This window comes from Anopheles cruzii, chromosome 3 (assembly GCF_943734635.1).
Source record: "Anopheles cruzii chromosome 3, idAnoCruzAS_RS32_06, whole genome shotgun sequence".
Lineage (NCBI taxonomy): Eukaryota > Metazoa > Arthropoda > Insecta > Diptera > Culicidae > Anopheles > Anopheles cruzii.
This window is the reverse complement of record NC_069145.1, coordinates 86,516,530-86,535,521: the sequence shown is the minus strand read 5'-3', so window position 1 is coordinate 86,535,521 and position 18,992 is coordinate 86,516,530. Positions and strand designations below refer to the sequence as shown.

At 51.1% G+C, this 18,992-nt stretch overlaps 6 protein-coding genes across 10 annotated transcripts; 5 read left to right on the top strand and 1 right to left on the bottom strand.

The window, feature by feature from the left end:
- Window positions 1-313: 313 nt before the first annotated feature.
- LOC128273067 (probable RNA polymerase II nuclear localization protein SLC7A6OS) lies at window positions 314-2,280 on the bottom strand. The gene is made up of 5 exons (XM_053010981.1): window positions 2,263-2,280; window positions 1,823-2,173; window positions 1,305-1,750; window positions 658-860; window positions 314-593 (listed from the first exon to the last, which is right to left on the bottom strand). The coding sequence occupies exons 2-5, from the start codon at window positions 2,003-2,005 to the stop codon at window positions 346-348; spliced, it is 1,080 nt and encodes a 359-aa protein (XP_052866941.1). The 5' UTR covers window positions 2,006-2,173; window positions 2,263-2,280; the 3' UTR covers window positions 314-345.
- Window positions 2,281-2,594: 314 nt separating this feature from the next.
- LOC128274500 (heparin sulfate O-sulfotransferase) lies at window positions 2,595-4,661 on the top strand. Its single transcript, XM_053012718.1, has 4 exons — window positions 2,595-2,955; window positions 3,020-3,249; window positions 3,321-3,406; window positions 3,471-4,661. The coding sequence occupies exons 1-4, from the start codon at window positions 2,829-2,831 to the stop codon at window positions 4,093-4,095; spliced, it is 1,068 nt and encodes a 355-aa protein (XP_052868678.1). The 5' UTR covers window positions 2,595-2,828; the 3' UTR covers window positions 4,096-4,661.
- A 4,695-nt stretch (window positions 4,662-9,356) lies between these two features.
- Window positions 9,357-13,027, top strand: LOC128274501 (retinaldehyde-binding protein 1-like). 5 transcript variants are annotated; one of them, XM_053012724.1, is made up of 5 exons: window positions 9,357-9,436; window positions 10,721-10,760; window positions 10,875-11,054; window positions 11,619-11,710; window positions 11,771-13,027. In XM_053012724.1, exons 2-5 carry the CDS (start codon window positions 10,757-10,759, stop codon window positions 12,446-12,448), a joined length of 954 nt encoding a protein of 317 aa, XP_052868684.1. In that variant the 5' UTR covers window positions 9,357-9,436; window positions 10,721-10,756; the 3' UTR covers window positions 12,449-13,027. The 5 variants fall into 5 exon arrangements, with proteins under 5 accessions (XP_052868684.1, XP_052868680.1, XP_052868681.1 ...); XM_053012720.1 differs by having other exon boundaries at window positions 11,616-11,710; XM_053012721.1 differs by having other exon boundaries at window positions 9,361-9,425; window positions 11,616-11,710.
- A 373-nt stretch (window positions 13,028-13,400) lies between these two features.
- On the top strand, window positions 13,401-14,729 carry LOC128272371 (beta-1,4-galactosyltransferase 7). Its single transcript, XM_053010168.1, has 2 exons — window positions 13,401-13,780; window positions 13,844-14,729. Exons 1-2 carry the CDS (start codon window positions 13,678-13,680, stop codon window positions 14,698-14,700), a joined length of 960 nt encoding a protein of 319 aa, XP_052866128.1. The 5' UTR covers window positions 13,401-13,677; the 3' UTR covers window positions 14,701-14,729.
- A 176-nt stretch (window positions 14,730-14,905) lies between these two features.
- On the top strand, window positions 14,906-16,324 carry LOC128273275 (torsin-like protein). Its single transcript, XM_053011211.1, has 6 exons — window positions 14,906-15,156; window positions 15,226-15,346; window positions 15,410-15,426; window positions 15,483-15,613; window positions 15,675-16,126; window positions 16,192-16,324. Exons 1-6 carry the CDS (start codon window positions 14,943-14,945, stop codon window positions 16,322-16,324), a joined length of 1,068 nt encoding a protein of 355 aa, XP_052867171.1. The 5' UTR covers window positions 14,906-14,942.
- Window positions 16,325-17,722: 1,398 nt separating this feature from the next.
- Window positions 17,723-18,972, top strand: LOC128271236 (torsin-like protein). The gene is made up of 6 exons (XM_053008680.1): window positions 17,723-17,729; window positions 17,799-17,919; window positions 17,979-17,995; window positions 18,057-18,187; window positions 18,249-18,700; window positions 18,771-18,972. Exons 1-6 carry the CDS (start codon window positions 17,723-17,725, stop codon window positions 18,919-18,921), a joined length of 879 nt encoding a protein of 292 aa, XP_052864640.1. The 3' UTR covers window positions 18,922-18,972.
- The last annotated feature ends 20 nt before the right edge of the window (window positions 18,973-18,992 follow it).

The window sequence follows — 18,992 nt, the reverse complement described above, 5'->3', positions numbered from 1 at the left end:
CTCTCTTTCTGTATTCGGCTTTCTCTCTTGTTGTGTTCACTCGAACGGTAGAATTTCCGTTCGAGAACCATAATAGGGGGGTAAAACGTAGCAAAGAATAAAAACAAAGTCAAAAAACAGTGACCAAAGGGGAGATTTGAACCAAGGACGAGTCTGTTGTTATCGGTACGGCTCCTATGATGCTTTCGAAGATGGCCCAGTTGGAACACACAACAACCAAAAAGGATAATGTGAATTTCAGATTTACTTATAAATTTATATTTCAAAAATGCTGGTCCGAATTGAGGTTACCCGTAAAGTAGCGACTCCATCAATAAGAGCACACCAATCTCCAATGTCGGCTTCTCAGTCGTAAAGATCAAAGTTTTCTTCCGAGCTGGTGCTGCTGCTTTCTTCATCACGTCCTTCCATAGTGCGCAAGACGCGTGCCTTGTAGCGAGCGTAGGCCGTTCCGTACCGTCTCACGTCCTCCCGATCGATCTCCGTGTCACTCTGCGAGTCCTCCTCTTCGTCCGTGTACAGGACACCGCCGTCGTCCTTGGGGTACACAAGGCCATCGTCGTCGTCGTCCGACGAAAGCTCCCGCTCACCATCTACCACCATCAGTAAGGCACACGATTAACATCAAGCACTCAAACCCCGACCCCGGTAGCATACCCAAATCGAGCTCCTCCACCGCGCGGCGCATGTCATCCTCGCCGATGCTGCCACCGTCGACCCGCGCGTCGTCATCTTCGTCCGGGTATTCGTTCCGCCAGTGGCTTTCGGCATTCGAGTCATCCGAATCGGTGTCGCTCGAATCGTCGGAATCCAATCCCCCTCGGTGGCACGCATACAGTGGATCCTCACAAACCATGACGCTGAAACGAATTACGTCGTACCGCATTAGAGAATGGCGCGCAGGCAGTGGACCCCCTCGAACCCATGTGTTCCCCCGTAAAAGAAAAACCAATAGACCAGAAAGACACACGAAAGGAATAGGTACGCTCAGCCAAACTTGTCACGCCACTGGCCGGTGGACAGCGCATCACAGCGTGGTTCCATTAGGTTATATTTTAATCGATAAGAGAGTTTATGCTTTCATGCTTTGTTCTATGTTTCTTAACGCTAGAGCTGCAGTTCCAGAGGGGCGCAGGGCGTATAATGTACTACAGAAACTAACCGAAAGCCGAGACCAACGAGCCCCAGTCCGGACCGGCGGCGGGGGGCGGTCCCGCTACAGTTCGCACACCAGTCTAAGGCCTTCGCTAAAGCTTTAAATGAACGAATAGAATGCAAAGTATGCGTCTTCTATCAGCACCAACCTGAGATCGTCCAGATTGTCGGTGAAGTAAGTGCTGTGGCCAGCGGACTGGCTCGTATCGGCCACGTACAGGTCATACACGTAGTGGACCCCGTTTTCGTACGAATAATTTTCCACCGTCGCTGGCTGCTGATACTGGGCTGTGTTTGGCTGTGGAACGACACTCGTCATCGGGTCTAGGGACGGCAACGACGACGGTACGGTCACCGCGTCCCGTTCGACGTCAACGATCGTGGTCAAGGACGGAATGCTGCCACCATCCGCCACGGCATCCGTCTCGTCCGTGAGCGACCGCGTGCAGTTGACAATCCGGAAACGGTCGTTCTGTGCGTTCTGTTTTGCCGCCAGCCTGTTCCGGGACTTGATGTTTGGCCGGTGCACCCGCGAAACTGCATCCTTCGCCTGGTCTTTGTGAATGTTCTGGAGGTGCGACTTGATCCCGTCGGCCTAAAATGGTACGAAGCACTATTAGCCCCGGTTCGACGAGCGGGACACCGGTCGGCAGGTGGTGCCTGGTACCTGGGTGAATGTGCCAGCAAACTTCAGGATCGTTGAGGATTCGTCCGCGTTTGCGTTTGACTCGTCGGCGGCGGCGGCGGCGGCGCCAGTGGTTCCCCCGACGCGCTGGCGTTTGCAGTTCAGCACGAACGCGTTCAGTGGGTCCTCATCGACCCGTCGCTTCAGCCGGATTACGGTGGCCATTCTGTGCTGTGCTGTGTTTTGTTTTGTGTTTCCTTGTCCGCTGTTTGTAAGGTTAGGTGGCGTCCTGTCAGCGTACGGCGTTTGAGGGTGATGCTATGGAAAAATCCGCAAGTCAGTCACTGAATCGCTCCGCCGATCAATACCAGAACTTTGCAGCAGCGCAACCACCTACCGAAGCAATAAAACACAGAAATTCAGCGTACAAAGAGACGAGACGAAAAATGGATGCTGCTTGCGCAGTGATGAACTGAGTTTACCTCGGAGGGTGAAATTCTGACAGCCAACTGACAGTTCGTGAATTTCGCATCCGAGAGCCAATGAGTGCGAGAAAAAAAGCGGTGCTAATAATCGCTGTGTCCGCTTGGCAGAACATACCTACGCCACGATTTCATGCCATTTTTACAGTGCACGAACGTAGTAATTGCAAATGTTACCCCCAAAAACGTCTCGCCAATTACCCCTTTCGATCGCGTGAGCTCCCTCTGCAACGACATTTGGTGCTGTCAAAAAGATAAACATTCCGTGAGTTCCCCTTGCACCGCAAGCTGAACAAACACACGCAGTATTTACTCCGGAGAGGAAGGAGTCAACAGGAACAATCTTCTTATCGGTCGTGGACACAGCAATCCGTAGGGTGGTCGGACTGGACTGTAAAATGGTGCACCAACAACGCAACAGCGGAGCGGAAAAGTGCTAAACCTTGATCGTGTGTTCCGTCGTTGTCGTTTGTTCGTTCTGGTCCCTGAAGCGATAACGGGGCGCGGCGGAGCTCATCGGCGGCATCGGGCGCGGGGGGCCAGACAGCGGCCGGAATCGAACGGAAATGATAACAACCAAATACTTTTTTCTGCTCGTCCTGATTACTGCGGGCTTTGTGTTTATACTGCTCTATCACTGGTTTTCGGCAAAGGTCATAGTAGGCGACAGGCTGACGCTGCACCTTCGGGAATGTAAGTGCCGGCGGCGCGGTGGCCATTTGGTTTGCAAAATAACATCCTTTCCTCCATCCACCAGTGGAAGGCGACGAGCGGATCGGGAGACCCCCAACGGGCATCCGGCCGACGGACGACCTGACGGTGTACCGAGAGTACGACGAAAAGTTTGTGATAATCTACAATCGGGTTCCGAAAACGGGTAGCACCAGCTTCGTCAATCTAACGTACGATCTGTGCAAAAAGAATGCATTCCACGTACTGCACATTAACATTACCGCCAACATGCACGTACTGTCACTACCGAATCAGGTACCTACCCCGGTCACGGTCCATTGGGAAGCTGCCGTTTTGAATGATTAATTTGCCTCCTCCATTCGTAGCTCAAGTTCGTGCGCAATATTACCGCATGGGACAGCATGAAACCCGCCTTCTACCATGGACACATGGCGTTCCTAGATTTTTCAAAGTAAGTGCATTGCGTGGCCGCTCGCACCACACTGACACTGATACGGCATCCCCCCTCCCCACAGATACGGTATGCCCGCGAAACCGATGTACATAAATCTGATCCGGCAGCCGCTGGACCGGTTGGTTTCGTACTACTACTTTCTGCGCTACGGCGACGACTACCGGCCGTACCTGGTGCGGCACCGGGCCGGCGACACGATGACGTTCGACGAGTGCGTCGCCAAGCAGAAACCCGACTGTGATCCCACGAACATGTGGCTTCAGATACCGTTCTTCTGCGGGCACCACGCGGAGTGCTGGAACCCGGGCAGCAGCTGGGCGCTGGAGCAAGCGAAACGGAATCTCGTCGCGGAGTACTTTCTGGTGGGGCTGACGGAGGAGATGGACGAGTTCGTTGAGCTGCTGGAGCTGTCCTTGCCGCGGCTGTACCGCGGCGCGGTCAGTCACTTCCAGAAGTCGAACAAATCGCACCTTCGCCGGACCAAGTCGAAGGTGGAACCGACCCCGGAAACGGTGGCACGGATCAAAGAGTCAGCGATCTGGCAGATGGAGAACGAACTGTACGAATTTGCGCGCGATCAGTTCCACTTTGTGCAGCACAAGCTACGGACACCGGGCCGGAGTGTGATGCAGGACTTTCTGTACGAAAAAATCAAACCAAATGTGGCGAGTGCCGCCAAGAACTGATATCGGAAACGGGATCCCCTTAGGCTGCACTACTCGCTGCTGCATTGGCAACAGCGGCACGCGAAGGAGAAGAGGCTCTAGGAGGGACCAGGAACCGGATGAATGGGTGGGAAATGTGTGGTTTTGTATGTGCGTGTGTGTGTGTGCGTGAGTTTGTGGTCGCCGGATGGCAACGACGTTTGTTAATTAATTGTAACCATCTTTCTAGATAAACAATAATCATTCCCTCATGTGCTCGCCCGAAAAAGCTCATCCCATCAAACGCATCCCTTTTTTAAGAGCGGCCGGTGGACAAGCTTCCCTGGTCCCGGTTCTTCGGTTATTCCATCACTCCATCATCTCGTACCTTTAGTGTTCAATTGTTGATTCTTTAATTCGTAAGATTTGTTTCCGCGGCTTCTCATTCCTTAGCCCACAACACCGTTGCAACCGATGAGCCTTCCCGCGCACTGGCTCGATCTGCGGGAGGACTCGGTACTCGGGAGAACAATAAAATCCCCTAAACACTCACGCGTAACAAGCCATTGAATTGTAATACAAGTAACGATAAAAAGCAAGACACATACAATAAGTAATCTAATAAAAGACATATTTTAAAATAAGCACCACAACGGCCCTTTGCACCGACCCTTGGCCCGGGGGGTTGGCCTTTTGGCCCGCGTTTTCCATTGTTTTGCGGAGTACATTTCGACTCTCTAACGGGAGAGAACGGGTCTCGGGTCCAATTATCCGTTGACCCCTCCGATCGCGCGGGATGGGACGGATAGACAAGGCAAGGGTCGATCATTCACTCGCTCCTCGCGTCAACCGGGAAGCGGAGCGCAAAACAACACGAACCACCGATCTAATCACGTGGCGCCGATGACGGGTGTGCGCGCACCGCAGTGCATCCGGGTGCGGTAGTTGATGGCCGCGATAAGTGACCGGGCGGCCAGTGATTTGCTCCACACAGCACGCAGCTGTAGCTGTCCCGATGAACCAAGCGGTGCATCTGATTAACCTACAAAGCAAAGAACCCTACCTCACTGTGCACTTTGCGCTGCTCCGGAACGATCGATCGGCCAGCATCGAGTTTTCTTTGTGGCACTTCATTTCACCGCAAATGTGACTACAAAATGATGTACAGCAGGGGTCAGCGAGCCCCCAAACGCCCCTCTCTCTCTGGTTCCCATCATACACACCGGAAACCGATCCGATAATTCCGACGACACGCCGATGATGAGATCTCCGCGTACAGTCCCCCCCCCCACCAGTTTTCGGGCGTAGCTTTCGATTGCCAAAGCGTGTAGTGGGGTCCTCGTTTTATGAATTGAACTGATCGATTGCGCAACGCGCGAGAGTCGAGGGCACGACATACGCACCGCCGCCCCGTGGTTGCGTGTAAGCAAACTTTGCACCTATCGCCGCGGGTTTGGGTCGCTTCTTTACCTTGCTGTAGGGTCATCATGGCCACACAGCCAGCACACTTTACGCGTGACCGAGCCCCACCGAGTGAGTCAACCGCGTCTGCGAAGCCGCAGGTCGGACACAGAGTTTGGCAATCGGCCCCTTGTCGTGTGTAAATCATAAATATGAATCTTTCAGCTCGCCTTTTGGGTGGCCCCGACCGAGTCGTCAAACTTAAATGCTTTAATGCGGTTACCTCCGTGCGCACTTACTCTCTCCCTCTCTGTCTGTCAGTGCCGTAAAGTGCCTTGTTTCTGTCTTGCTTGGGGTGGCCACCACGCGTTTCTGTTCGAAATTTGAATGCCGCGCTGTTGAACCCGTTGAACGCCGGGTTGCGCTATTGGCGCACGAGCGCGGACTCTCGGTTCCGGCCTTCGACCTTCTTGCCGCCACCAGTGTTACGCTGCTGGTCCTCGACCGCGTGCAGGGCTTTCAACCGGGAACTTTTCGCCAGTCTGCAAACCATTTCTGTCGCGAACGGTGGCACACGACGTTGCCGCCGGTTTGACAACGGATTTTTGGCCAACTAATTAGAACCTGCCCCATTAACACGCGCTGCTTCGTGCGGGCCGGCTGTCTCTTAGTCAGTGTTTTTTAAAGTGATTAGAAGGTAGACGGTACATTGGCCCCCAGGTTGCGCCACATGGCGAAAAGTGCACAATCTTTGCCCACCGATTGTCTCTCGATAGTGGGCCTCCATTGTGCGCGTGTGTCTACTAATTCAGTCCCCCGGATGAAAACTTCGCCCCCCCGGTTAACCTCTCAACCCCACGGGGAACCGTTACACGGGCCGCACAAAGTACGGTGCTGTGCACGTGTGTGTGTGTGTTTGACCACAATTAGCATTAGCAAAAAGGCGGAACAACAAACGCATCGCGAGCTTTTCTCTGCGCATTGTTTCTGCCAGCCAACCCGGTCCGGGGCCCCGGAAACCCGGAAACGAAATCTTTGTACGCAGCGCAGCGCGTGGTGCGAGAATGAAAGGCTTATCGAAAGCGCCTGCAAAGGGGGCCGCGCGTTGTGGGGCCACAGTCCAGTCCAGAGAGTAGGTGGCCACCGAGTGTTATATATCGATACGGTACAGGCCGGGCCAGCTTCAGTTGCAATTCCGGTGCCAAACTCGTCGCCAGTGCCGCCAAACGATTCTCCTCAAGCTAGAAAGAACGAGACTGTGTGTGTGTGGTAGGTCGGTTCCACCGCAGAACAGAGCGAAAGTCCTTTCTTACCCCGTTCTGGCACGGCCACGTGTGCTCCGCGGAATTGTTGCGCATTGCGCATAGAGCGCGCTCTCTTGGGGAAGAACGTTCGTTGCTAGGGGCAACGCACGACCTGTCACAACATGCGAGTGAAAGAGTGATGCGTCATGCACCGCGCGCCGTGGTTCGTGAAAACCGTGAATTCCGAGAAACCCGGACCGGAAATGTTGTGCCGTTTAACCAGTGGACACACGTGTCCGAGATCGGAAAAAGGGGTTCGCTACTACGAATCTGTGACCGAGTTCTTGCGTGTAATCGTCCGCAAGTATCAAGTGTGTGAGGGACGGCAGAGATGTACTTTGGCCTTTGAGTTGCATCTCGGCCATCGCTCGGCCACTGTCGATTAGTCATTAGAGTTATGCTACCCGTCCGGGTGGCGATAAAAACGGTGGCCCACACGGAGAGCGACGACAAACACATCGCTCGGAGGGTGATCGCGTCGAGGGCTTGTGCCATTTTCCAGCTGATTGCTGCAATCTGGCCACACGCCCTGCACGCACTGTTATCGTGAACGGGGAAACAAAAGTGCCAGTGTCTGACCACTGGACTGCCAGACGCGTTCCTTGTTCCCTTTCGATCGCAGTGGCGTTAGGCGACGGGATATAACTGACCGTTTGACTCACTTTTACAGTCGGCGGTAATGATCGTCAAAACATTAGGTCAGTGATCAGTGTAGTACAGTGATCGAAAAGCAAAAAAGAATATCAAAACAATTTCAGCGTCAACGGCGTGATCAAGTGCTCCAAAGGAAACGATCGTTCCAGACCGACCGGGTAAGTTGCAGTGAAGCTGTCGTTCATTGTCGTTAGCGCTTGTCGAGCTGTTATTAGGTTTGCTCTCCGGTCGGCCGTTCCGGAGTGCATTAAATAATATAGTGTCCTCTCTCCACGATGACCACCAGCGCGTCTCTCCCGGACACGGTATTATGTCACCACGACGACCTTTGATCACCGGGAGCCGGGTACTCCCTCTGGAATTGCAGCTCCTTACAGTCGCTCGATTACTTCATGCGGCCGAAGCTGGTTGTTTACACCGGTGTTAATAATATGCTCCGATCCGGTGCCGACTATTGGTCACCAGGCCACGAGACTTGCCATGTGTGCCACTCGCGATCTCTGGACTCTGGAGTGACGCGGCCGCCTGACCTACGATCGCGGTCCGGTCCGGCATTAGTGTTCTCGCGTGACGCGAGAGACAGTGATTGAGTTCAGCGTCGCGTCGCGGTTATGAATTTTTCATCAACCAGTTTGCCTCATGGAAGCTGACCGAAGTGCGACCGTTCGGAAGCGATCAGCGGGCCTGACCAATTCATCACCGGCCTGAACACTCTACCGGTACTCGGTGCTTTTATTTTTCCTCAATGTAAATCACGCCACAAGAGGTGCACACCAGGGTCGCAGTGGTTGGGGCCACGCGATCGTGTTCCGGCGCAACAGGAACTGGCGCACCGAATGCCAGCGGCTCGGCACTCTTCTTTTACGGCACGCAACACGCACCTTTAACCTTAGACCAGTGGATCCGCGCCGCGAGTGGGTTCTCCGTTCCGTACGAATGGCTGACAAAGGAACTTGCGTCAGTTGCGAAGCAGCTAAAGTAGTAAGATGAGGAGGGCAAACAACTGAAGATATTAATTGGAGAAGTTCATAAAGCAATTGCATTATTTTATGGACCTGACGCACTATAGCGGGCCCATAAAAGATCACGATTTAGGGGCGGATTGACTGATTGGATAACAGCCTGCGTGCGTTACCAACCGACCGGGCACACAGTATTGACCGATCACGGACGGACGCGACGATCATTGAGCAAACGATAAATTTCACGCTTCTTGAGTCCGTGGTCCGCCAGCCAACGTGGACCCGGCGGCCCGTGTAAGCGATGTCTTCCTGTGGCCACCAGGGGCACGTGAAACCGAATCCAAAGATTTAGCTAAAGCTGGCAAGAGGATTTGCATGAACCGCGACGCACGACTCACGCGCCGGACAGTGCCGAGTGTGACCGGCCGTGATCTCGGCAGGTCGTTGCCTTCCCCGAGTTCCCCGGGAAATCACGGCATGGCTCCTACTCCTGTGACGCTGCTGCTGCTGCTGCGAGTCCATTTTTTTCTGCCCGTTCCACACTCACTTTCTGCAAGGAGGACCACTTTTTCTGGTTCGTCACAGTAGTGGCCAGTGCAACTCCTCTTGCACTACCCGAGTGCAGTGAATGCAGCACAGCAGCCTTGATCTCTCCATCACTCCCTCGGATCGTGAGTTTGTTTGGGTTTTTTATGCGCCACGCTGCAGCTCTTAATTTCTCTTCCGAACGATCAATCCGCGTCCACGTTACGCATGATGAAACGCTGCAATGCACAGCGTAGTAGTTGTGATCTGCACACTGCTGCACCCAGCCTCGGCGAGCGGTGATCAATGCTCATTATAGGCTCAGCTCACCGCTGACCTTCACGGTGAGCAATGGTGGCTGCTCACCGCATTAACCGATACATACGCACGCGATCCGCCGCCAGGTGAGCCCAGAATTTTTATATAGCCGCGCCATCGATCGCGACTTCTCACCAGTTGCTGGAGAACGGTTATCGGTGCGAGTTCGTATTGCCACACGAGTTTTCGCGATCGCGATCCCCGTTCGGTGTGTGAATCGTGAGTGGAGTTTCGGAGGGGCCAGGATTAAGGAATTCTCGTTCTGCAGCCTGTGGTTATAACAAATTCAAACATCTGCGTGACATTTGCGGAAACAATGAACGCGAGTCGCGAGGTGCTGTGTTTGAAATTTGGAGCCCAAACGTTTTGCTTGTTCCGGGGACCCGGGGTTCCCGGAAACAAAACCGGTGCCAGTTTGGGTTCGGTGTCACTAAGTTTAGAACACTTCAGGTTTTGCTACATTTAATACAGTACGGGGGTCCAACAACCTGTCTCTCGCGGCTCGACTTGGTAAGGCCGAGCAGAGTGCCCCAGTAGTGAATGCTGCTTATGGTCAACGGGTTTCTTTCGTGCCAACGGTCACCGCCGCGCAGTGCTGTGCGCTGCAATTTATGATTTGCGCGATCGAGCTGCAAAAAGTCCCGGCCGTGGTGGCTTAGTTTGTACAGTTTGGGTTTAAATATTTACCAAACGGAGTCGCCTTCAGCTAACAACATTCTGGGCAAAACGAGGGCACCCGAGTTTTCGATCGCAAAACCCGATAAGATCGCAGCTGGGAAGATCGTGCGTCTGTTTGCTTACGCAAAAACCCTTTCCGTCAACCGGGGCGGCGGAAGAGGGACCGTGAAATCAGGTTAACATTACGGTACGCGCGCGCAAGGGGAGCGCCACAAATTGCACCGCACCGTGGCCGCGCGCGCACTGATAAACAATAAGTTGTTGTGTGCCAATTACGACGCGAGCCCGCCCGATGGGCTGATTTACGTAAGCCACGCCACCGGCCACCCAAAGGGAGCATCCCTACTGGAGTACTGGTGACGCGTGGACCCGTGGATTCCTGGGCCGCCATTAGGCGGCTGAGTTGAGAAGATGCGAACGCGCGGCCTATGGGAACCTGAGAACTTTGGCCCCCCGGGAGATCGCTGTTAGTGCTTAGGCGATAACGATCGCTCTAGTGGTGGTCCTAGCGAGCAAGGGTAATTACGGTTGAGTGTCGGTTCAACCGGGGAGGTCCGGTTGAACGTCGGCTTCCGCCAATTATCTACCTGCTGGCGAGAGAGAGCCAGCAGCAAATTAACACCTCACAGGTGCGCTTGCCAAATCTATTTGAGCCCCAGTCGTTTTGTGTGATCGTGCTTCGTGCCGATCGACCTTCTTGGGGTCGTCTTCACCCTAAACCTTGTGCGCCACTTGGCCACTGATAGCAAGACAGAACGAGAGTTCCTTACCCAGCGAGCGAAAGTGAATGATTATTGATTCGAAACTTGTTCCCCACTGGTTTAGTAACAGCCGTCGATCGAAATACGAAATCCCTTCAAAATGAGTAAGTAACGCACCAGCAGCAGCAGCGACATAATTAATCTGGAAGCTTTCAACCGAAACGGCCCCAAATTGAAGTCAAACGATCATCTAATCGAGACTCTTCGCTTGCCCACAGGGGTTCCGACGATGCTGTCCGACGTAGAGGAGCTGCCCTCGGTGCAGCTGGGCGATTACGTGCTCCGGTTCGAGCTGGAAGATCTGACGCCCTTCGGCAAGGAGGTCGCGAAGAGCGAGCTGCGTGAAACGCCCGAAATCCGCGATGCCTCGGTCGCCGAGCTTCGGAAACTGCTTCAAGGTAAGACGCGTAAACGATTTTTGTGAGCGCTTTGGCAGTAAATTCGCTCATTAAATTTAACATAGCGCAAGACCTTCAGGTTTCGCCGTAATCGTGTTCCAATTGGCAAACCGGCGAGTTTTAGTTTCATTCACCAGCGATTCCAAAACGTAAACACACCCCAAAACCGGCTCTTGCGCTTCCTGGTGGCTGTGCCGTTCTGTGTCCCCAAATTGCCTCAAGGTTGAGAAGATCGGAAGATCAGTAATGGGTTCTCTCGCTTGCGTCAGACTATTGGGCACCGCGAAAGGCGGGTTGATCATTAGTCATCGGTGGTAGACGTGTAGAAGATCGGGGTTTTTTAGTTCCCCTTTCAGACCGTGCAAAGCTTCAAATTACCTCGTTCCGACGAGGTGGTGACGATGCTGAAAGTGCGCGCAATTATTTAAGAACTAAACCCCACCCCGGGCGGTGGCGACAGTGACTCGGGGTTTTATGTTTTGTTTTGTCACCGTGTTTCCCAATCCCCAAACGGTTGTTAAATGGCGAAATTATTATGATGATCCTTTCGATCGATTACAGAAGTGGAAGGCCTGGTGGTGCCCGTGGATAACGATGACTGGATGATACGGTTTCTTCGACCGTGCAAGTTCTACGCCAAAAGTGCCTGCGAGCTGGTAGGTTGGCCTACGGGAAGAGCCCTTCGGAATCGATGTTACTAATTCCCTGCCTTACAGATCCAGCGGTATTTCCAGTTCAAGATCAAACACTGGGACATGTACAATGAGCTCATGCCGTCGAAGGAGGCCAACATCTTCAAGCAGAACATCCTGGCCGTGTTTCCGAACCGCGATCAGTTGGGACGCCGTGTGCTGCTGCTCGAGCTGGGCAAAAACTGGAAACACAAAGAGGTCACGCTGGACGAAGTTTTCAAGGGCTGCGTTCTGTTCCTGGAGGCGGCGATGCTCGAACCGGAAACGCAAGTGCACGGCGCGGTGGTGATCTTCGATATGGACGGCCTGACGCTGCAGCAGGCCTGGCAGTTTACGCCGCCGTTCGCTAAGCGCATCGTAGACTGGCTCCAGGACGCGGTGCCGCTGCGCATTAAGGGCATTCACATCATAAACCAGCCAAAGATCTTCAACATGGTGTTTGCCCTTTTCAAGCCGATTTTGCGCGAGAAGCTGCGGAATCGCATCATCTTTCACGGGACCGATCGCGAGTCGCTCTACAAGCACATCTCGAAGGAGTGCCTGCCCGCGATCTACGGCGGAACGGTCGATGCGCCCCGGGTGCAGGGCGAACAGTGGTACGAGCTGCTGCTGAAGTGCGACAACGAGTACAAGGAAATCAACCAGTACGGCTACACCAAGCAGATGGAGGAGCTGCGCAACAAGAAGAACAAAAAGAAGTGATCGTACCGGACTGGCGTAGCACGGAGAAGCTTCTCCGCTGATCGGATCTCAGGCAGATGCGATGCGTGATGTGATTCTACATACACAATTACAGTTACAGCACATAAGCACACGTTGTTTACCACCGCCGACGCACTGAGCCTATGCTCTGGGCCCCACCACCTACCATCACCGACAAAACGGAGCCGATTACAAACCGATCCGGCTCCCTCCCACCTGGAGCGGGGCTGGCCCGCGTTTTGCATCCCCGGTGCTAGCTTTTCCTCGTATTTTCAATCACTGGTTATGGGTTTCAGCAGGCAGTAGGAAACTTACTGGGGCAACCTGGCAAGTACACCGAGGCAACCGAGCACCTTTCTAGTTTAATAATGGCCGCGCGAACGCGCAAAGACATTAGTGGCGTGATAGGATATGTTTCCTTTTTTTAAACTAACCGAGCACACATTTTCCTTCAAACGACAGTGCAAATGGTGCAAAGACTGTCCGAGTGACCAAGTAAGGAGTTTTAAAAGTTATGCTAACAGCAGTAAAGGTTAGCTGAGGCAATAAAGAAAGTTTAAAGTGTTGGAGGAAGAACAAACTGAAAGTGTCCGGTTTTCGTTCAAGTTGCATTTTTTGTGGTAAAGAAATGGTAAAAATATTTACTGAAATCTGGTGGGGACACAACCGAATTGGGTGAACTCTCTGGAATGAACTCTCTGGAATTGGGTGAACCTCCAATGTGGTCTGATTCAAAATTGCCTTACGCTAGTCACCCATAGATGGCGCTACACATTCACTGTAAAATGCTGCTGTTCGTGTGGAGTGCTTTCGATGTGTCATTTTGTTCGCGTGGACCTTGTTTTGACAGTTGACAGTGCCTCAAAAGAAGCATTTGAAAACAGTATTTTCTCGTACAACATGATTTGTGATTTACCTATTGTTTATTTTAATTTCTGCTTTGCCGCGAACTTAGATTCCATTATTTTATGGTCGTTGAAACGTTTGTAAAAGAATATTTACTCACGCAGTATTTCATATCAGCCGCAGTGAAGAAAAACATGTCAACAATCGTCTATCTAGCGGCCATCAAGAAACAAACACCTGTCCGGTGCGTGCGGCATAAGAACTGCATCTAATTTTAGAACCTCGCCAAACAATGCTCGGCACTATCGCGACCGACTGACCGCACCGCGGTTTCTGGCAATAGTGTGTCGATCGCGCGATCTCCGTAATGCCCAGCCACAGCGATGGTGAAGCACATGCGAACGGTTGTCTTACGATTCGTCGGAATTTGCGTGTTCGCCTTGATTGCGGTGGTACTGCTAATTGGTGGCCTTCCAACGGCATTGGGTAACTTAAAAGCCCGCTAAAGCGGCTGTTCTAGGGTCTCACTAAAAGGTTCTTTGTCCTCAGATTCGAGCTGTAAGTGCGAAGAAGGTCGAGAACGTGATTTGCAGCATGAGCAGTTCCACCGGAGCTTCCGGCGACTCGAGCAGCCCACCCCGGACCGGAAGAAGCTGGCAATAGTGGTTCCGTTTCGTGACCGATTCGATGAGCTACTACAATTTGCACCCCACATGGCCACGTTTTTGCGCAAACAAAACATCCCGTTTCACATCTTCGTCGTGAACCAGCACGATCGGTATCGATTCAATCGCGCGTCGCTGATAAACATCGGGTTCCTGCAGGTCCAGGAGGGTTACGATTATTTCGCCATGCACGACGTCGATCTGCTGCCGCTCAACGATAACCTGCGGTACGAGTTTCCCGCCGAAGGTCCGCTCCACATCTCCGGACCCGAGTATCATCCCAAGTACCACTATGCCGCGTTCATAGGTGGCATACTGCTGCTGCGGATGGACCACTTTGCCCAACTGAACGGCATGTCCAACCGGTACTGGGGCTGGGGACTGGAAGACGACGAGTTTTACGTGCGCATCAAAGAAGCCGGCCTAGAGGTGCGGCGTCCGAAGAACATAACGACCGGCACGAACAACACGTTCCTGCACGTGCACGACCGGGTGCACCGCCGGCGGGACACAACCAAGTGCTTTAATCAGCGGGAAGTGACCCGAAAGCGTGATCGAGAAACGGGACTCAATACGCTGCAATACTCGGTGCACAGTCGCCGCGAGCTGACCATCGACGATGTGCCGGTGACGGTTTTAAACGTGCACCTTGTCTGCGACAAACAAAAGACTCCGTGGTGCGAGTGCGACACCACGGCGAACAATCTGACGGAGAAGATTCCGAAGAAGAAGCCCCGATAGTAACCCCGTGGCCATATTACGATTTTATTATGCTAGTTATTGAAATAAACTGAAACTATCTTTGATGAGGGGTGTTTGGTTTACGCAGTTCAATCAGCAATTCTAAACGTATCGCTCACGAGTGACATTGACAAATGTCAAACCGGTAAATCAGCTGTTCGTTTCCGAAAGACCGGATTGTTGCGGCTTGCTTCAAAATGTACCGGCTGCATTAGTTTGTGCGAAAACTCGGATTTTTTACCATGAGGCTAAGCGTATCCGTCCGGTGCAGCGGAGCACTTTTATGGTGCATGCTGCTAAACAGCGTAGTTCCGGGTTCCGGGTTCTTTGATGTAGGAAACGTAGCGGAAATGATGAAATCCAACCTCGCTGCTGCGTATAGTTACACAAAACACAACACTTACTGCAAGGCTCTAGAATGTTGCAGTTTGGATTACATCTATTACGACTTGGATGGTGGGTAGCCGTGTTCGACTTTTGCCCTAATTTCCAACAACTGACCTGAATATGAAATTTCCCGTGAAGCGTTGGGGAAGATGCTCGAAAAGAACCTTTTTGGGCAACACATCGCAAGGACAGTGGTCGTGGGGGCCATCGGTGGGCACCTGAAAAACATAGCAACTTCTGAAAAACCTCTTGTGATAAGGTAAAGCGGGAACGTATGCTTACGATAGTAGCATCTCTATAACGTACTTTCTTCTCCTTTTAGTTTCCATGGTGCTCCTGGTAAGTGCTGATTTCCAATAAGTCCTGCGGCCACTAACCCCATTCGTTCGCCACAGGCACAGGTAAAAACTACATCGCGGAGCACGTGGCCAGAGCTTTGTATAAAAAAGGCATGGAGAGTAAGTTTGTACACAAGTACCTGGGACGGATAGACTTTCCGCTTGAGAGTCGATTGGAGGAGTACCGAGTGAGTCAACCTGTATTGCCCTAGGGAATGCTTTTTTATCAGCAAACTTATCGTATTCCAGGTGCAACTCGTCAGCGACATTACGTCTGCGATCGCCCAGTGCCCGCAATCGTTGTTTATATTCGACGAAGTCGAAAAGATGCCACCGGGTTTGTTCGACTCGATCGTATCGCTGCTGGACAATCATGCGTACTCGAGACACCACGATTATCGGCAAGCAATCTTTATTTTCCTTTCGAACATCGGTGGACCTGAAATTGCGGCAGAGTTGAAGCAATTGATGAAGGCCGGAAAGTGGCGCGAGGATACGAAAATGCACGATTTCGAGCGCACGCTCGAAATCTCTGCCTACAACCTTGACGGTGGTTTGCTCCGTAGTGAGCTGATCGAGTCACATGTAATCGATCATTTTATTCCATTTTTGCCACTCGAACAGCGGCACGTCGAAAGCTGCATCAAGAAGGAGTACAACAAGCTCACCGGAAGATGGAATATTCAAGAAGATTTCCTACAGTAAGTGCCCGAAGTAACGATGTGCATCTTTTGTGTGAAGCTCATTCATATCTATTCGTCTGTAGTGAAATATTCAAGGAAGCTGTCACCATGGACAACGAGGGTCTTTTTTCCAACAACGGCTGCAAGCGTGTGAGCAAAAAGGTGGAGGCTCTCTACTACAATCGATTGCGCAAAAACCCCAACGAAGAGCTATAGTTCACTCGCCGTTCCTCAGTTGTCCTGCAGCGAATCATTACGATGGACCAAAGTGTGAATGCATCTGCCATAAGGCTTGAAGGGTAATTGCACAAATCATCTTGTGAGGAATGCTAAAAATTCATTACAGAGCGATTAACATTTAACAAACTAACAGCCGAAATAGAAGCATTCCTTAAATTTCATACAATTTTATTACAAAGTTACTAAAATAAAAGCTGTGCTGAAAGTGTACGATATTTTATTTTACACAGTGTGGATTGCTTTGTTTACCAACAAATAAGTGACAGCTGATTGTAGAATTGTGCAAACATATTCAGACAAAGTAGGACGTGAAGTTGTGGTCTGTTGGTTGCTGCTGCTTATAAATTATCTGGAGGAAGGATCAAGGATGAATCACGAATTTCGTTAGTGGCCGCAGCTATGCTACGGCTTTGTCGTACTCGTTTCTATTGAGCAGACTGAATCTTAGTTTTGTTGGGAAGTTTGCTCTATGAAAATCAATGAACCGCTCCAAACGCAACCGTAACCAACCGTTGCCTTTAAGGGCCGTTTACACGTTGCGATATGTCGCAGCAATCCCTTGTATGAAACCAATTGCCACGATATATTGCTACGTGTAGACAGGAAAAAAGGAACAAATTGCTTGTATACGACCAGATCGGCAGATCAAAAAAATTGAATGCGCCGAGCATCAATTTCGGTCCAATCTCCATACATGTGTGCGTGTGCTGACGGTGGATAGACATGTGTGCGTGTGTTGATGGCGGTTTGGCATGTTGTTTTGAATGTTTTTAAAGCAAAAGTTTAACGTGAGAATAATGGCTTCGCTTTAAAAGCCATTCCCTTGACCACCGTGACCGATTAGTACTCTTGGTACGTTCTATTTTTTGCTTTGTAACCGAAACGCACAATCCAAAGGCAGACAAGCACAGTGTTTCTTCCATGTCTGTTTCCATGACACTGAGATCTGCGATTGCAAATCGCAACGAATACATCGTGGCGTGTAGACGCTCCACCTTGGCTGCGATATATCGCTACGAATAATGGATACAAGGGATTGCTGCGACATATCGCAACGTGTAAACGGCCCTTTAAACAATTCAGTTAGCTCAAGCACAGACTCCTACGATTTACTTAAACATTTGAGGTAGTGAGAAAGATGTGATCTTTGTACTTGGTGCTTGATCTGTGATAAACAATTTAAACATGAAGCGGATTGTGTCCGTCTGGTACGGTAGTGCCTTTCTTTGGTGCTTGCTATTGAACACGATCGTTCCCAACAGTGCATTCATTGATTATCTAGCGAAAAAATTCGCTGCCTTGGGCAGTCTCACGATGCAAAACACTTACTGCCGAGTCACAGAATGTTGTAGTTTTTACGACAGCCATAAGGCAATGGACGGTAAGTGATTGTTCAACAATTGTTGCCCTGGTTCCTAACAATTGACATCACACTCTTTCACATTTAAAGCACTCGAAAGGGAGCTTGAAAAGAACCTTTTCGGACAACACATTGCAAAGGAAGCAGTTTTGGATGCCATTGGTGGGCACCTGAGAAACATAGCCGCTTCTGATAAACCGCTCGTGATTAGGTAAAGCGGAAGAGTATTCTTATGACAGTTTTTATTAATAACTTTCCTAATTCTTTTAGTTTGCATGGCGCTTCAGGTAAGTGCGGATTTCCAGTTTGTACTACCGCCACTAACTCGATCCTCCGCGCCATTTATAGGCACCGGTAAAAACTACATTGCAGATTATGTCGCACGAGCACTGCGCAGTAAAGGTGGAAAGAGTAAGTTTGTACACAAGTACCTGGGACGGATAGACTTTCCGCTTGAGAGCCGATTGGAGGAGTACCGAGTGAGTCAAGCTGTGTTACTTAGTGGAATGTTATTTAACCAACAGACTTATTGTATTCCAGTCGCGACTCGTCCACGACATTACGTCTGCGATCGCCCAGTGTCCGCAATCGCTGTTTATATTCGACGAAGTCGAAAAGATGCCACCGGGTTTGTTCGACTCGATCGTATCGTTGCTGGACAATCATGCGTACTCGAGGCACCACGATTATCGGCAAGCAATCTTCATTTTCCTCTCGAACGTCGGTGGACCAGAAATTGCGAAAGATTTGAGGCAATTGATGCAGAGCGGAACATTTCGTCACCTAACATCAATGCACGATTTCGAGCGTACGCTAGAAGGATTTGCCCTCAATGGAATGGGGGCGATGTTTGATAGTGATCTAGTCAAGTCGCAGGTGGTCGATCATTTCATACCACTTTTGCCACTCGAGAAGCGGCACGTCGAAAGTTGCATCAGAAAGGAGTACTACAAGCAAACCGGAAGCGAGGAAATCGAAGAAAGTTTTCTTAAGTAAGTTTCTGGTGTATTATTTTTGTGTTCTTTTGCTCTAAATTGTTATATCTACTCGTGTACCCTTCAGCTACATTTTCAGGGAAGCCGTTACAATGGATGAACATAATACTTTTGCCAATAATGGCTGCAAGCGTGTGAGCAAAAAGGTGGAGTCTTGCCACAACAATCGATTGCGCAAAAATCAGACAAAACCAGAGATAAACAAGGAAGATTTATGATTAAGGAGTGCTCTGTGGCCTTTTAACTGGTGTGCAGTGATGGCCAAAGTTTGAATACACATTATGTTAAA

Coding starts and splice junctions, on each gene's coding strand:
- LOC128273067 (XM_053010981.1), bottom strand. CDS start 2,005: ATGGCCACCGTAATCCGGCTGAAGCGACGGGTCGATGAGGACCCACTG. Junction 861..1,304: donor GACAATCTGGACGATCTCAG/GTTGGTGCTGAT, acceptor AATTCGTTTCAG/CGTCATGGTTTGTGAGGATC. Junction 594..657: donor GGTGGAGGAGCTCGATTTGG/GTATGCTACCGG, acceptor TGATGGTGGTAG/ATGGTGAGCGGGAGCTTTCG.
- LOC128274500 (XM_053012718.1), top strand. CDS start 2,829: ATGATAACAACCAAATACTTTTTTCTGCTCGTCCTGATTACTGCGGGC. Junction 3,250..3,320: donor TACTGTCACTACCGAATCAG/GTACCTACCCCG, acceptor CTCCATTCGTAG/CTCAAGTTCGTGCGCAATAT. Junction 3,407..3,470: donor GCGTTCCTAGATTTTTCAAA/GTAAGTGCATTG, acceptor CCCTCCCCACAG/ATACGGTATGCCCGCGAAAC.
- LOC128274501 (XM_053012720.1), top strand. Junction 11,055..11,615: donor GCTTCGGAAACTGCTTCAAG/GTAAGACGCGTA, acceptor GATCGATTACAG/AAGTGGAAGGCCTGGTGGTG. Junction 11,711..11,770: donor CCAAAAGTGCCTGCGAGCTG/GTAGGTTGGCCT, acceptor CCTGCCTTACAG/ATCCAGCGGTATTTCCAGTT.
- LOC128272371 (XM_053010168.1), top strand. CDS start 13,678: ATGGTGAAGCACATGCGAACGGTTGTCTTACGATTCGTCGGAATTTGC. Junction 13,781..13,843: donor TGGCCTTCCAACGGCATTGG/GTAACTTAAAAG, acceptor CTTTGTCCTCAG/ATTCGAGCTGTAAGTGCGAA.
- LOC128273275 (XM_053011211.1), top strand. CDS start 14,943: ATGAGGCTAAGCGTATCCGTCCGGTGCAGCGGAGCACTTTTATGGTGC. Junction 15,614..15,674: donor GTCGATTGGAGGAGTACCGA/GTGAGTCAACCT, acceptor ATCGTATTCCAG/GTGCAACTCGTCAGCGACAT. Junction 16,127..16,191: donor ATTCAAGAAGATTTCCTACA/GTAAGTGCCCGA, acceptor ATTCGTCTGTAG/TGAAATATTCAAGGAAGCTG.
- LOC128271236 (XM_053008680.1), top strand. Junction 18,188..18,248: donor GCCGATTGGAGGAGTACCGA/GTGAGTCAAGCT, acceptor ATTGTATTCCAG/TCGCGACTCGTCCACGACAT. Junction 18,701..18,770: donor ATCGAAGAAAGTTTTCTTAA/GTAAGTTTCTGG, acceptor TGTACCCTTCAG/CTACATTTTCAGGGAAGCCG.